The sequence below is a fragment of the Epinephelus moara genome, chromosome 16, assembly GCF_006386435.1.
Source record: "Epinephelus moara isolate mb chromosome 16, YSFRI_EMoa_1.0, whole genome shotgun sequence".
Taxonomy (NCBI): domain Eukaryota; kingdom Metazoa; phylum Chordata; class Actinopteri; order Perciformes; family Serranidae; genus Epinephelus; species Epinephelus moara.
Window position 1 is genome coordinate 12,260,152 of NC_065521.1, and position 16,833 is coordinate 12,276,984.

Consider the following 16,833-nt stretch of genomic DNA (forward strand, 5'->3'; position numbering starts at 1 on the left):
TTAAGGACACAGTTTTTGAGGGCTCCAAATCAAAGTAAAAAAGTGTGACGACCGACCCCGTTCTCCCCTACTATAATACCTAACTCAGACCCTCTGAGACTAGTCCATAGATTTACTTTGGCCCATATTGACATTGTGATCATTTTTAAGAAAATAAATTAGCCTTTATTTTGAAAGTTTTGCCCGGAAAGCCTGCATTTACTTGACGCGTGCTTGATAATCTTGTCCCGAGCGCGAGCGAGGTGCATATGAGTTGACAAGGAGCGTCCAGACGTTACGCACACGGACTTAAGTTTGGAGTTTAGTTTAGCTGAACTTCCAGCGCTTCAACTCACCGAGTGGTCGATCATGCTCAACAAAGAAGAAAGAGAGGAAGTAAAATAAAAAGCCGGACTGGATGTGACTCATATGAATTATGCCTCTGACTGTAATTTACTGAGTGGGAGCGCGCTCCTCCGGGCTGTGGTGAATATATGGTTGACTCAAGAACCCAGAACATTTGTGTTATAATTTGCTTCTTGGGAACTTAACTCATAACTGTTGTGATGGAGGGCCACATGTTGTTTACATGGATGCTGTTGTGTGTACTCCTGCGGCCGTCAACTGCACAGAACCCCGCACCTGAAGGAGGTAAGCTGCCTCAAATGGATATGGACACCATTGATCCAGTGGAATCCAAATTTATTTTTTTCAACATCATAACAGAGAAATGTGCCAGAAATCTACCCGATGCCATGAATTAGAGTATAAAAAATGTAAACTCAGTATCTGTATTTTCAGGACCAATATTCACTTTAAGATCATGAGGTGGTAACCTAAAAACTACCCACAATGACCAAATATCTTCTCAGTCATTGCATAACTTTGTCCCCCAGTTAATATAAAGTGAGTTTAAATGCATTGGTGGCACATTAAACGGAATGCAATGACTTTGCCATTAGATGCTGCTGCAGGAGGTGGAGGACTGTCTGAGCTCAGGGTGGATCAGGGTGGGGTTGATATTACACCAGTGTTCTCAGTGAAATGGCACGACTCCAGGTATTGAATTGTCAGTTGATGAAATCTCACAGCCTGGGGCAGCGGTTCCCAAAACGGGGGGCAGCAAGCAGGGACCACCCAGGCGGCCTGGGGCAGGCTTCAGGTGCTCCCCATGTAACACAGAAAAAAAGGTGGAATTCCCAGATTATTGTCTGCTGATGAAATCTCTTGGCATTTCAAGCAGGGATTTCCAAGGGAAGGGCAAAGCGGGCTCCAGATCAACTGAGAAACAGTGCAGTTTAATTATGTCATTAAAGTATGCTTAAAGTATGTAATGAGAAAAGAAAACTGATCAGCAGTTTTAGTTTTCTACATATGATGTACCAATTAATATGTATGATAAAATATGAGGGTCACTGAGGTGTAGGTTAATGAAATCTTTTCTTCTTTGTCTTGCACTGATGTGGAGTTGAGACACAGTTTAAAGGCTGATTTTAATACTATGCATCTCAAATTGTCATCTGTTCTGATTAGTGATTCACTAAAGCAACAAAACAAATCACCATTATCACAGCAGTGACTTAACACCCTGCAGCAGTGTTGTCAACATCGGTGAAGATTTAAGGGTGATGCGGGGGACTCGCCCCCCTCATAAATTTGAACATGTGCATTTGTGCTCCCATTAAAACACCAGGGACAAGTAGAAGGGGACTTTTATTGTGACAAAATTAAAGACATTTCCACAATAAATTAAATGTGCAGAATTTGTGCAGAAATTCACAAATTAGTGCATAAGAATTTAAACAAAACAGGAAATTAAGCCCTCAAAATTTTCCGCATGAGGACCTCCAAACCCCATAACCTATGTTATAGTTTGTTATATTCATCTTTGAATGAAAATGTAAGTTTTATGACCTCAGTGTCAAAATGGTATCCAACGTTGATGTTTTTCCAGGTATTGTGTCAAAGTTAGAAATTCCAGTATCATGACACTACCCTGCTGCAAAGCTTATGACCATGAAGCGTCTGAGAGGCTAAACTTGGTGGTGGTGACACTGAGAGGTCTGTCAGTGAGAGCGGCTCTTTGTGACTGTGTTAACATAGCAGTGAGTGAGATGCTTTTACTTTGCTATTTCCATTAATAGGGACCTGATGAGACTGAACATAGCTTACAGTAATTGGGCTTTTTATAAGTGCACTTGTTGCTATTACTTTCATCCTTGAATGACATAGAGCTTACAGAGCCCACAGCCACAGAAACAGAGGGAACGTGCCGCCATATGTATGGGTAATTATGGGTAATGTTAAGGTAATTAAGGATCAAGAATGGTATTTGACTGTTGTATTCTTTACTGGATGGCTGTTTTGATATTTCTTAATTGGTTGTCTGGCTTTGCAAGCTATTCCGGACATGAAACATACACATTCCTGTAATCTTCTGCAAAACACTACATGCTTAAATTTGTCTTTTGTGGTTTCTCATATTCATGCTACGTTTCCGCACACCCGTCCAGCCCACAAAACCTATATTGTTCAGGCTTGACTGAGTCAGTTAGACTCCCATGCAATGTTCCCATGTGTTCAGCAGGTTGCAAGACCTGCTCTGCCCCCGTAGTGTTTTACTTGGACCATGTGCGGCTTTTACACTTCATTTTTCCACCATCACATCACCCAAATGCTGGAACCCCCCAATAAGTCTTGATTTATCCTACCATCCATAGCAGCAGGCTGCATTTAAACATGTCTCCTCTCTAGATAAACAGTGCCCAGACGTCAACATGTGGTTTTTAGATAAAGGCATACCTGCACATAGGTAAAGGTAGGGGGAAGCTGCAGTACGGAGTGGCCCCTTCGCTCCAAAGTCCAAACAACATGACAGATGTAAGGAATTCTTTAGGCTGATGGAGAGAAAAGGCAGTCTGCATGTGTGTGTACATGTTTGATTGGTGTGTGTATACATGCCTCACGGCCTTCTCGGTTTTCAACACCTCCAAGTCTTATCAACGCCTCATCTCATGTGTTAAGCAGTCAAATATTTAGAAAAAAGGCATCCAAGGGAATTAATAAGAGTTTCCCAAGGTGTCACGGTGTCTGAGTCAGTGCTGTAATAGCAGCCTTATTAGATGGTGGTAACCTAAAGGCAATCTAAGGTCTTCATCTCTCACTATATCTGCCTCTCACACATTTATTTATTTTCTTTTCTCTTTAAACCTTGCTCTGAGATTTTAACACTGGGCATATTTTCATGGATGACTGCACAATCTGCTACTAAATATTGCTTTTAGATGCTGTCTTTATTACTGCGGCTTCTTTGTTTCTCTCTCTGCTCTGTATATGGCCATCCAACATTCCTCCTCGTCTCTCACATGGAACTGCCAGTACCCCACCACCACCTCAACCCCCCTCAGCCTCACTCCTCTCCATTTAACGCCTTTTATTTTCTCTTGTCCCACCTCCTCTCTCCACTCCCTCTCCCTCTGCAGTGAAAGCCCAGCAGCTACTGTTCTCCCCCCCTCCTGTCCTTCGCTCTTGGCATTCGCTTTTAACTGTGCTTCTGTTACGAAATATGGAAAACTATGGGGGGAAAAATCCGCTCTCTGGCTCAGTGCTTGAATGCCTTTTATCTGTCATCCACTTCTGAAGTTATCACAGTGCCGGCATCATTTTGTATTTCCTCTCTTTATTTTGATCTCTGCTTATCTTCACTGTGATTACTTGCTTCTGACACTGTGCTGCTTTCATGTCGAGAATATAAAAGTTTTGTGACTGTGCTGTTCCAAGAAGGCGGACGGAGAAAGGGAGGGAGATTCCAAATGTGTGTGTGTGTTTCTCTGTGTGTGTGTGTGTCAGTGAAGCTTGAGAGAGGACCTGTGGAAAGGGAGTAAAAAGGAATCATAGAGGGGGTTTCTACATCCGTATTGATTTTCACCTCTTTATTTGCATATCAATGACTGTATTGATCTTTGTTTTTCCTCCACAGTTCTGAACTGCTGCGAGGGCGATGTCCTCTTCTTACTGGATTCTTCAGGGAGTGTGTCATCCTATGAGCACTCCCGCATGCTGACCTTCCTGTCTGAGCTCCTCCTCCCCTTCTCACTGGGAGAGGACCAGGTCAGGGTAGGACTTTTGCAGGTGGGCACCCGACCTCGCCTTGAGTTTGGCTTTGATGCACACAGCACCCAAAGTAGCCTCCAGGGGGCTTTGAGGGGCATCAAACCTCTCAGGGGGGACACCAACACAGTGGCGGCACTGAAAATGGCAAAGGAGTCGGTGCTGAGACCCGGAGCAGCAGATGGGGCCCGGGCAGAGCTCCCCAGAGTGCTTGTGTGGTTGACAGATGGGGTGAAACCGGGTGATGTGATTGGACCAATGGCCGAGCTGCGAGAGGAGGGCGTGGCCGTGCTGGTGGTCTCCACTGGGCATGGCAACTATCAGGTGTTGAGGCAAGTGGTGACTCCGCCTGTGGAAAACCACCTGTACTTTGTGGACATCGATGACATGACTATCATCTCAGAGGACCTGCGGGATGCCATCATTGGTGAGTGTGGTGTGGATTAGCTGGTGATATATGAGGTTGATGGTATGGAACAAAAATAATTATTGATTTTCAATGTTCAGTAATATTTAAATGATAAATGATGAATTAATATTTCAATACAGAAATGTTGCACAAATGTTGTTAAAGGAGCTGTATACTAGATTCAGAGCATATCTGTCATTCAGTCTGGGCTGGGATTGCCTGCACATGGCTCTCAACATGGAGGTGGATGAGCCAGCAGCTAGCAGCGAATGGCAACAGTGATGACAGAGCTAAGGCCAATCAGACAGGGCACTTTAAGCAGCCAGGGTCGCCTTTTTGTCATTGATTGAAATGAGAGTTAAGCTTTTTGTTCGCTGCCTTTGCATTGCTGAGAGCCTCCTGTTTTTGCAGGAGCGCCTGGAACACCTCAAGCTGAAAAACTTCAACTGAGAGCAGAAAAGTGCCTGACATCATTTGCGTTTTTCCTATTGTCCAGTCTGATGAATTAATATGTGGGCTGTCTGTTTTGGTTGCCTAGCAACAACAACAAAAAAGGCACAGACAGTTTTTTAAATTGCTGGCTTTATCAAAAAAGGCAGTGTGGTGTGCCTTGTGTTTTGCAATCTGCAAATAGCACTTTGTCTATTCAGGGCCTAACCAGGGGGGACCGCACGGTGGCCGCTATGCTACGCTTCTGCAAAGATGCCATACTGCAATACTGCCTCTGTGGGTCAGGACGGGGTTATCAGCGGCGCCTGCCATGTGAGTGCAATGCAAAGCACTGGCAATTAGCTAGTCAGTAGACTCACATGCACTAACATGCATGCGTAGCTGGACCGTCTACCACAACAACCCACAGAGGATTACAACATAACACAGGGAGCGTGCCTTCATTCTCTGCTAAGGACGCCATTACTCCAATATATATCTTTACCTGGCAAATAGTGGTTTTCAGCTATATTAGTGCTCTGAATGTTGCATACAGCTCCTTCACATGAAAAAGACCCATTATTAAATTTAAGTAATAACAAACCAGAAACTATGGTTTAGCAGAAGGGTGTAACGATACATTGATATGGATCGATATATTGATTCAACGATCGCCGATCCAGTATCATCAATGCAAAGTGAAAACATCCATACATATTGTCATCTTTAAGATATGTCTTTATTTTGTGCCATGATTTCAGCACAAGCACACCTGCTTCCTAAACATTTAAACAGTGCTAGCAGCCTAGTGCCAGGCACATAATGGTAAGCAGCCAAGAAAAGACAATGAGGACATTTATTGATATCGTCTCATATCGATCGCAGGCTCCTAAATTGGATTGAATTGAAATCGAAACCAAATCGAAATCATGGCAGACTTTGTGATATCAGCAGTGTTGTCCAGCAAATCAAATAATATAGTATTGTGATGAAACCATGAATCAGGAGAAAAATTAATTGTGAGATGGAACAGAAGTATCAATACCTTATTTAAAGACAGAATAAAGAAATAGAATATTATTGACAAATGTGATGATTTTATTTACTTACCCACTAGCACTGAATGGAAATGTCATTCATAAATTCCAAATGGTTGTCTTAAATTTACCGCTTTATTAAAGCTGCACTTGGCAATTTTCTTATATCAATAATGGATCAACTAACCATATAGTGCACTATATATACTGTCCTTCCTTTTATTTGAGTGCCTGAAGCTGAGTATGAAGTGTGTGCTGTAATGCTATATAGTGCCCTCAAAAATTCCCAGAATGGAGCAAAAATAGTCGTGTCCATGCATGACATGTGCTCTACTTTCTGACTGCTAACACTTCCACGATGTAGTGCTCTCCACTTCGCAGTCCACCATCCATTTACAGATGTATCGCATGTCTCTGTGCTTGTCCCTAATTCCACACATGCTCCTGAAGACAGTGAGACTAAATAGGACGCCAGGACACTGGGAGTGTCTGTGTGCATGTGTAAGATTCACTGTAATGAGATAGGACGATCTATTATTGGATTAATGATTCAACTTCCCTTGCTGCATCCTCCAACACTATTTCAGACATGATACATACATACATATATATTTATATATATAGACCAGGGGGTCACTTACTTTTCTGGCCAGATTAGGTAACCACCATAACATTCACAAGGGACACACCTCAGCAATTAGACAGTACATACTGCAACTGTAAGACATGGTGCATAGTATAAATAAGGTTTGTGCACAACAAGGAGAAATGCATCAGCCCTTGCTTAGTGTCTAAGGATCTGATCACAGATATCAATGCCTCTGTGGCATTTGTTATTTTGTTGCAGGGCCTCACTGGGTTGGCTATTTCAAGTTGTCTCATTGCAAGGGCTATGAATGCATCCAGGAACCCAAGTCTGGCTGTCTATGTGGGTGGCTGTCTGCAGCCGAGGCATTTTTAGCACTCTGTCTTCTCCTCTTCCCTGTCACCATCCCTTTTCTCTGTCCCTGAAGAATTTTAACTTATTTAATTAAAGCTTGACAAAGCCACATGCACACAGTAACTTCATTCATCTTTTTCCTGCCTCATCAGAGATTATCCGAGCTGAGCGAATCAACGTCCGTGACGTCTCTACCAACTCAGCCATGCTCCAGTGGCGACCTGTTCTGTCCGGTTTGACGGGCTACTATGAGATTCGCTTCCGTCCAGTCCCAACAGGGGGAGCAGGAGGTGGTGGAACAGGGGGAACTGGGACCAGTCCAAGCACTGGTGGTACTCATTACCAGAGGCTAGTCCAGCCTGCAGACTCCAGCACTGCCAGGCTAACAGGCCTGAAGCCTGACACCACCTATACCGCCACACTGACTGCAGAGTCCAATGAACAAGCATTTAACACACTCTCCGTCACCTTCACAACAAAGCCAGGTTTGATAACTTCCCATTTACACTTTGTGTCATAACCCATAACTCTGCTACTCTAACATTTCCATCAGGTTGGATATAGAACAAATACGCAAACATTCCCTGATTCCAACATCTCAAACTTAAAGGTACACTTCACCCCCAAATCAAGACTACATATTTTCCTCTTACCTGTAGTGCTATTACAGTTGAGCTTGTTTTGGTTTGAGTTGCTGAGTGTTGGAGAGAATATAATGCATCTAGATGGCACTAAGCTTGTGGTGCTCAAAGCGCCAAAAAAATCAATTTAAAAACCTCAACAGCAGTGTCTCTTTCCAGAAATCATGACCCAGTTGTTCAAAATAACCCACAGACCTTGTTGTGAGCAGTTTCAGGTAGGAACCATTTTCTTTCTACCAACCTACACCCGCCAACTGCATCACAGTGCAGAAGGAAGCATACATCTACTCACCGGCGAGAGGCTCGTGCTCATGACAGCGCGAGATGTAAACATGAATGGCATCCTCCTCAGCTGAGCTGTAACATTAGCTAGCTCAGTAATGCTAGGTGAGCTAGCAGTAGCAGTGATATGGTAGGAGGGTGTATTTTGGTGGAGTGAAAATAGTGCCTGTTATCTTAAGTGAATGGGCCATGACTTCTGGAAAGAGACATTGCTGCTGAGTTTTTCAAATGTATTTTTAGGTGCTTTGAACACCACAAGCTGAGTGCCATCTAGCCCCATTATATTGGAGAGGAGGCAGACATCTCAACAGCCAATATCTCCAACACTCAGCAACTCACACCAAAACAATCTAGACTGATAAATAGCACTACAGGTAAGAGGAAAAATATGTAGTTTTGGTTTGGGGATGAACTGTCCCTATAAATTTGCTGCTTTTATCTGTTGTATTTAAGTGTAAATTAAATATCTTGGAGTTTTGAACTGTCTGACAAACAATTTGAAGATGTGACATTCTTCTTGCACTCTTGGAACTTTTTATGGGCAATAATCACAATTATTTTACATGCAAAGAGTAACATTTTATTGTACAGACTACAAAAACTCCCCAGTAATTTGATATTAATTACAGTAAAAGCAGTAAAAAGATCAGTTTAAACTTAAGTAAACATTTGTTTATTATTCACCTATTATTGGAAACTTGTCATATATATTGAATTGTATGCTTGTCTATGCACATGTTTTCCTAAAGACTTGTGATGCTAGTTATTAACTAGACTTCATTAATTGGAAGTGTACCAACTGTTTTTATCTTCTCTCTTTTTTAATAGTTATTTGCAAAGTTATCATGTGTAGGTAATTTTCCCCTATATTATCTTATACTGACTCTGTTGTTTTCTGATCTCCCCACACACCAGAGGTGCTGAGCCCCGCTGTGGTAACAGTCTCTGAGTCGGGGCCAACCAGTGTTCGGGTGAGTTGGGGTCCTCCTCAGCCGGAGGAGGTCGCAAGTTACTACATCGAGTACTCTGCCCTGCCCAGGGGCAAGCTCCATGCTGTCACCGTGAGCCGAACGCAAAACTCCACACTCCTCAGGGACCTCCAACCAGATACCACTTACTTGGTCACCGTTAGTGCCCGCCACACCTCGGGCAAGGAGAGGGCCATGTCTGTCAAAGTGTGTACTCAGGAAGGTGAGCTATATGAAGGATGAAAGAAATGCAGTCAGACTTCGTGATCAAGGATCCATTTACTGCAAACTTATCCTAATCCTATGCAGCCTAGTCCTCTCTGGGTCTTAAATTTCAGATAATTACTACAGTTTCATTCAGGTTTGACTACTCAAAATGCAGCTCTGAGCACCTGGAGGAGCTTGAGCCAATCATGCACTTTTTTCTACTGTACAAGTTCTGTTAAAGCATTTCTGTTTTCTCCTCCTCATTAATATCATCTTCTCTAAAATGCTCTTCTCAGTACTTTTTTCCTTTTAAAATATATATTGGCTAACATCGTTGTGATCTTCATTTCCAGTGACCCCAGCCCTGGCAGACCTCCAGCTGACCACAGTGGGTAGTGACTCGGTGCAGGTGGACTGGAAGAGCAGCGCAGGCGGTCTGAGGGGCTACTGGCTCACCTGGGAGGGACAGCAAAGCTCTGCTCCCAGCCAACGCTCCTCCTTCTATTTGCCTCCCGACTCTCAGTCAACCCGCCTCACACACCTGCCCCCAGCAACTAGGGTGTGTGTGTCACCCATTTACCGGACGGCGCGAGGAGAGGGACTGTGTTGCACGACACAGTTCCATTCAGGTGAGTGGTGACAGGGTATGCGGCCATTTCACGCCATGTAGGGAATTTTTAAAAGTTAGTTGGGTTCATATTTATAGGAATAGTTTGACAATGGGAATATACTTATGGACTTTTCTTTAGAGAGTTTTGTGTTTATCAGAAACACACTAATTAATTTAACGTATCTTGTTTTTTAAATCTATATAAGAAATATAATGTAAAGGTCACTGTTGTTGAACCTTTTCTTTAATGTGCAGACATAAAAGTAATAGTAGTAAGATTTCTGCCTTAACCCCAATACAATGGAGGTAAATGGAATTGTGTTTGTGGCAAAAATTCAGCTACAAAATTTCATGGTTAAGGTGGATGGACCCAAAGACCTCACAGTTTTTAATGTGTGTGCTATCTACTGGAGTTACACATGAAATTACATTCACCTCTATTTGATTGGGTTGGGTCATAGACTGTATATAAAGATGGACGACGTGTCTCCACTTCCTCCCACTGTGCAAAAATGAAGCCAAAATATCCCGTATACAGGCACTACGCATCTTACACTTATGGAGCCAGAGTCTGCACAATAGTGATGGGGAAGTGGAGCCGCGGTATCGAGTTCCCGCCCATACACCAGTCTGACTGAGTCATGAGTAACACCACTGATCACAAACACAGATTGACCCACCCTGCTGTCAATCATGACGCCACACCCTCTTTTTATAGCATCAAATAACTAGTTAAAACCAAACTTATTTTTTAAAAAAATACTCGAACATAGGTCAGCATGGTAAACCCCTGAGAACTACCTAAAATGCCAGAGAGCATCTTTTAGAAAAATGTATTTGATGTGTATTTTGATTTTTTTGTTTGGCCCATGTCCCATTAACTTACCTGGAGGGAATGAGGTTCATGACCTATACTACAGTTAGCCACCAGGAGACGATCAAGATGTTTTGACTTCATGTTGTCATCTTTATATACAGTCATTGGGATGGACATAGAAACCACATAGACTGTTAGTTAAAAACCTAGACAAATAAAATTTGTATTCATGTCTGTGTAACACTAGAGAGAAGTCAGAAAATTCAGTTTTGTATTTTGAGTGAACAGATCCTTTAAACTGACTAATGTTTATGTTGGACGGAATGAATGGCTCCACATTAATTTCATTTGTAGTCTGATGGGAGTGTTTGTAGATACAAGCAGATTCATAACATAACACTTTGACTTCTGCCCAGATTTTTAAATGTATGAACGTCAATGTTTCAACAGCTGCTTTTCTCCCTCTGCCCTTTAGATGCATTAGCATACGGCTACCAATCATAGCAGCCCTGAGCTGCAAGTGCACCTTACCAAACATGGAGGGATGATGGCAAGAAGAATGCTGACTTTCATCCATAATTCTTTCCCGTGCCTCTCCCCCCTGTGGATATCATCCAGGAGAGATGTGTGGTTTGGCTTACTGAGCACTCATGTGGAAGCCATAGACATTTAAAAGTGGTCTGGGACAATATGGCCACATGTTGACTGCTACAATCTGCAACACAGAGGACTATTTGCTTTTTAATTTCTCTTTCTCATCTGGTTTACACCTGTATTAAATGTATAATGTTTCAGTTTAAAGATGCAAGCATATGATAAAGATATTTGGGTCTGTTTTGCAGATACAGAGCAGGGCATGCTGGGAATGTTGGATGTTTTATGTAGCTTGTTTTGGAGAAAGGCTTTGCACCATATGTGGGCCTTATGCCCAAATCAGCTTTTTTTCACAGAGAACATCTGATTTACATTTATAATGAATACTTACGAGTTGTACTTAAATGACTTCTCTTTCCGCACATGCTTGATATACGTGTGTGCACACTGGAGCGCAAAGACATGAGGTCCCTAATAACAGGATCTTCAGGATTGCTTTGAACTTGAAAGAAATTACGAACAGACCATCCACATGTCCCGTCACTATGGGGATGCAGCATTTGATACAAATGTGTATAACTGAGAGTAGCCTTGTTTTGGTCTCTGGGTATAGATCCGTCGTTCATATTTATTAATCAAGAATCATATAAGTATGATAATTAATAGCTTACAGTATTTACAGACAGGCTGTTTACATATTAAGACTGTTACCTTTTTTAAGTGAGTCTCTGCTGCCCCCTACTGAAAGGATCCTTACAGACTTACAGATGATCTTTTGCTGTCAGAGCAAATGTATTGTTTAATGTTTGTTGACCACTATTGAAATTTAACATGAGCTTGCAATAAAGTCATTTAATAATTTTGTTTATAACAATTGTATTTTTTTATTATCATAGTATACAGGAATCAGGATATTTTACTTTCAAAGGGGCCATTTCTGTGGGCTATTTTTAATTATTTGATACTTTGAAACTTCGCAGTGTTGGCAGAGTGAGCAAACACATCTGTCCACACACTATTAAATTCTCCATTTTCCTCTTAGACTTTTCCTTTTCTGGATTGTATTCTATAGCTAGCCTAGCTAGGGAGACTCAAGATTAGCCACCACTACTGAGGTTGGGCAACATTTAGAGGAAAAGGCCACAGCCCATAGACATATGGCAGGAGGCAGCTGTGGCTCAGGAGGTTGTCAACTAATCAGAATATCAGGGGATTGATCCCTGGATCCTTTAGTCAGCATGTCAGAGGATCCTTGGGCGAGGTATTGAACCCCAAATTGCTCCTGATGGCAGGTGGCACCTTATATGAAAGCCTCGGCCACCAATGTGTGAATGTGACATGTAGTGTTAAAGCGCTTTGAGTGCTCTGTAGACTAGAAAAGCTCTATACAAGTGCAGGTCCATTCACTATTTCCATAAAATCTAGTTGGCGATTTTTTTTGGGTGTATAAATAACCATGTAATAATTTCCATATAATTATTTGTCAAAGCCAGAGGGAGCCACTGAGAGGGGCTAAGGGTTGCCTACCTACAGTTGTGGTACAGTCTGGGCTCATGGACTGAGATCAGGGCTAAATGAATAGTCTTCTTTAAATGGGCACTCCACTCATTTTACTTGTCAAAGACAGTTTACAACTCACAGGAAGTACCACTCAGCCAGTGAATACAGCTGCGTAGTGTTGGTGTGGCTCTGTAGGAGCCTTGAAATTATCATTCAGCAGGCTGAGTGGGTCTAATGAAAGACTTTGGGAGTCTGACCCATACCAGGGACTACAATTCAGGATATCTTGGCATCTGGAGATAAATTTGGCTCTTGCAAGTCCCCCAACTTTTTGCAAAAGTTCATCATTTTGGTTATCTAAAAGTTTTTTTCTAGTTTAGCTAAAAGTATGAATAACCTACAGAAAAGAATCTGTATACGATGTGGTGACACATACTGTGAACTTCACGAGTCAAGTCTTATTTATCATTTCAGAATTTATACATAGGCGACATAACAGTCTAACATGGCCAGAGTGCACTGACTGTCTACTAAGTGACAGTGTAGGAAACTTTTCTGTATCAAGGCTTCCCCCTGCAGGTGGATGAAAGCACCTTCAACTGGTCAGCTGGTGTATTAACTGCAAGTTATCATTTCATGAATATTGGTGGTTAATTTGTCAGTCTTTTCTCAATGAAAGATGGGCCTATTAAATGCAGAATTTCAGTTTCAATAATTCAAACCCATAGGTCTAAATATTGGATCAAATACAAGTATTGAGGATGTTCAGTGTATCTTGTTGCCCTATGAAGAGCATTTTAACCAGGCAAACCTTTCAAAAATTATGTTGAGGGAAATATAGGCTAGATAGAATCCTCTATATGTGGGTGACTGTAGCTCAGGTGATAGAGTGTGCTGGTGTTAAGTATATGTGGGGTTGGTGGCTATATCCTATGGGTGACCATTTAATACAAGTTTAGGACCTTCTCTTAGCTCCTAATTAATTCCAAACTAGATCAGGGTACCCTACTATATGGGACTGCAGTACAAATCATACCCTGCTTTTAAAAACACTATGTAACTTTTTTCATCTCATCATGTAGTATTCGCCTAAGACTGCAACACCAGAATGAAATCAGGCAGGCTTTAAGACACTTTGTGTGAATACTATTCTCTGTAATCTGTCATGTCTCCACTAACCTAATCTTCCATTTGACCCTTTGTTTTATTTTATTCAGAAAATCCTGTTACTTCCAGAAACCTTTACCATAGCTCCTGAACATCACATCAACCTAAGAGAGATGACAACATTAATAATCAGACCATTTTTTTTTTTTTTTTTTGTAAAACTAAACAATGGCTATCATAAAGACAAAAGCTTTTTGGTTCAAATCTGACCAAGAGCACCTGGATGGGCACCAGGGAGGATTTTAGGGGGAACTTGTGTTCGCCAGAAGGAGCACCTGAAGGCAGCATCATGTCTGGTGCAGTTGCTGTACCCACACAGCAGGGGGCGACAATCTACGCATCCTGTTTCCCGTTAGCTCATCAAGCTGCAATATTCAAGCCTTGACATTGCGAAGATGGACGCTGTTATGGTGTAGACAAGGATACATAGAAAGCACAAACTGCGAGTTTCGGAGCTCTGTTATGACAACATTTCCAGTTCGTCAAGGTAAATTGAAACTCCCTTGGTTGCGTAGCAAGCGAGCAGACGTTAGCGTCTTTGCAAAGTTAGGTAGCTAGCAAAATGACAGCCAGCTCGGCTAATGTCAACGAACGGGCTAGCGCAGCGAACATTAGCTAAACTAGCTAGCAACGTCGGATCAACTGCAACGTAGTTTGAGATAACTAACTGATAAGTTAGCGCGTAGAGCCGCCGGTTTCTCTTAACGACAGCTTCTTGTCTTATCCAGAGAGACAGACATGTAACACAGAAGCCAGCCAGCAGCTAACTTCAGCATATGTCATCAGAAAGATGAGGAAGATGTTTTGATGTCAATGCTAGCTAACGTTAGCATGCTAATCATTTTCAGCACCGTTTCCTGGTTGTGATTCCTCGGTTTGTGACCGACCCAAGGTTTAAGATACAAATGGTCCTTCACTTCATTTACACTTAGATGGCATAAACACCAGCTAGTAACGTTATTGAAGTCGTGCTAAGTAATGTCAGCCTTGATACTTTTTTATTTCTGGAAGTAGAGAGCGTAACGTTAGCATCAACATAAAAACCTGGGCTGTTTGATGGGTCCTGTTTACTGTCAAAACTATAGCCAGCTAGCGTTAACGTTATATCAATGAAAATGATTTCAGACTCTTTACATGGTTTTATCATACGCTATTTTTTATGCATCAACACGCCACATGGCAATTGTTTTAATACAATTCCATCTTGTTGTTCACAATGTTGTTGTTGTAAAGGTATTTACGTTTTAAGTCTGCTTTCTCACTCCACCAAAATACACGAGCTAGCTACATAAGACGATGGTAAATCAGTTAACCAAGTTAAAGTTATGCTGCGGGATGGATCTTTGATAGTCGTCAAGATCAAAACGATAATCTGAAAGAATATTGCACCGTAAGGGTTGTGCGTGTTTCTCTGTCAGCAGGGTTACATATTGACAGCTATGGAAAAGTATTCTCACAACGGGACGGAGGACACAACCGCATTAGTGCTAGATATGAGCCAAGTAGCCTTTCCATAGTTTTCCCAACTTGTCATATTAAATTGACTCTTGGATTTGTGTGTCTGCAGGTGGAGGCAGGAGGTGTATGTAGAGTGCAGTAGACATCAGCAGCATGTATTCTGAGTGGCGCTCGCTGCAGTTGGTGGTGCAGAGTGACCAGGGCCACCTCAGTGTCCTGCACACGTATCCCACCACCGTGGGCACGGAGGTGGCAAATGCTGTGGTCAAGCCTTTGGGCACAGCTGTAAGCCCTGTTGCCACAGAGAACATCCTCAAGACAGACAAGGAGGTAAGAAGCACCGTTGTACCGTAGGTCCGTGCATGCACTATAAAATGTTTGACTATCATTTTAGTGCCTTGGTAGCCTGCCAAGCTCACAGTTCCATCACAAGACTTTGGAGAGCCTGTCAGCTTCAAAACTTTTTCCCATATGAGTTAAAGGGGAATGGCTTTATGGATCCATCAGATGATGTGCTTTAGACAACATCAGTTACATCAGCGTATACCACACTGTCTGATGGTACTATCACTGTGCTAGGTTATATTTGTTGACAAATTGCAGACCATTTCATTAGAAAAATTAAAGTAAAAACTGTTAATGTCAATATATTTTTGCATGTGGTGATGTTACATTTTAAAACGAGGATAGGCTGTACAACGGGGTTTGCAAAAAACTCAAGACATCTGATCTCTTCAATTGTGGTTAAGCTACTAATACCAGTTTGAATCTGATGCAAACCAATTGTGTGCACATGCAGGTTAGTGCCATCACAGTGAATACACTCAAATTATTTTTGCTCTGCACAATCAGTGTTTGCTATGACATGCTGCGATTTGAGCAGTAATCAAGTTATAGGAGCGTCCTCCTAAATAGCTGGTGTTGTCATTAGTGCCATATGTGAGCTGCACTGACTAGGCTATTAACATGTACAATAAGAAACCAGAAAAAAAATACAGTGGCTGCAGGCTCTTGTCCACCGCCTTTACTGCACCTCTATTTTATATCCAGATTTCTGTGTTGCTTCTTTGATAACCAATGTACGTATGGTCAAAAGTAACTGCCATTTGCATCTCCTCCCTTTAAAAAAAAAAGAAAAAAAAGAAAAAAAAGTCAGTGTGTTTTAGATAGATGAAATTAACTGTTCTATTTTGGAGTTTAAACATTATACTCAGTAAATACTAAATACTAAGTACATTTTAGATGTTTGGTTTAAAAAAAAACCCTAAAGATGTGTAATTTAAAACATTTTTAGACCCTGTTTTTCAGTACTTTGTAGAAGCACAATAATCATCACAATGATTCTTCCTCTTTAGCATGTCATCAGGTTTGCACACCTAGATTCGTGTATTGTCTCTCTTGCTTCCCTTTATATGATCTGCACTAAAGCATTTCCATGTTTCTGTATATCATGCACCTAGCTAGGCTGTCAGATTTATTTTGGACAAAGACCAGTGTTATGTTGGATTTGTGTTTTATCCCACTGTGTCATGAGGAGCATGCACAGTGGAGCAGGATTTATTCAAGGACCCCTATATTTGAGTTTGTTCATCCTTCTCTTAATCCTTACCGGTTTCCTAGTTCCTGCTGTTAAAGTAATGGAATGATGCTACCACTGGCATGTGTCACTGTGAGGATGATAGCGT

General features: G+C 41.8%; 2 protein-coding genes across 9 annotated transcripts in view; both read left to right on the forward strand.

Moving 5' to 3' along the window:
• The first annotated feature begins 241 nt into the window (after window positions 1–241).
• On the forward strand, window positions 242–11,897 carry vwa1 (von Willebrand factor A domain containing 1). Its single transcript, XM_050065890.1, has 6 exons — window positions 242–630; window positions 3,959–4,516; window positions 7,057–7,389; window positions 8,743–9,018; window positions 9,356–9,631; window positions 10,905–11,897. The coding sequence occupies exons 1-6, from the start codon at window positions 546–548 to the stop codon at window positions 10,931–10,933; spliced, it is 1,557 nt and encodes a 518-aa protein (XP_049921847.1). The 5' UTR covers window positions 242–545; the 3' UTR covers window positions 10,934–11,897.
• A 2,141-nt stretch (window positions 11,898–14,038) lies between these two features.
• ralgapb (Ral GTPase activating protein non-catalytic subunit beta) overlaps window positions 14,039–16,833 on the forward strand; it is a 28,694-nt gene continuing 25,899 nt past the window's right edge. For all 8 annotated transcript variants that reach the window (XM_050064338.1, XM_050064339.1, XM_050064340.1 and 5 more), the window contains exons 1-2: window positions 14,039–14,177; window positions 15,258–15,478. In XM_050064338.1, coding sequence (XP_049920295.1) covers window positions 15,302–15,478 — 177 coding nt within the window. In that variant the 5' untranslated portion in view covers window positions 14,039–14,177; window positions 15,258–15,301. The remainder of the gene's footprint in view (window positions 14,178–15,257; window positions 15,479–16,833) is intronic.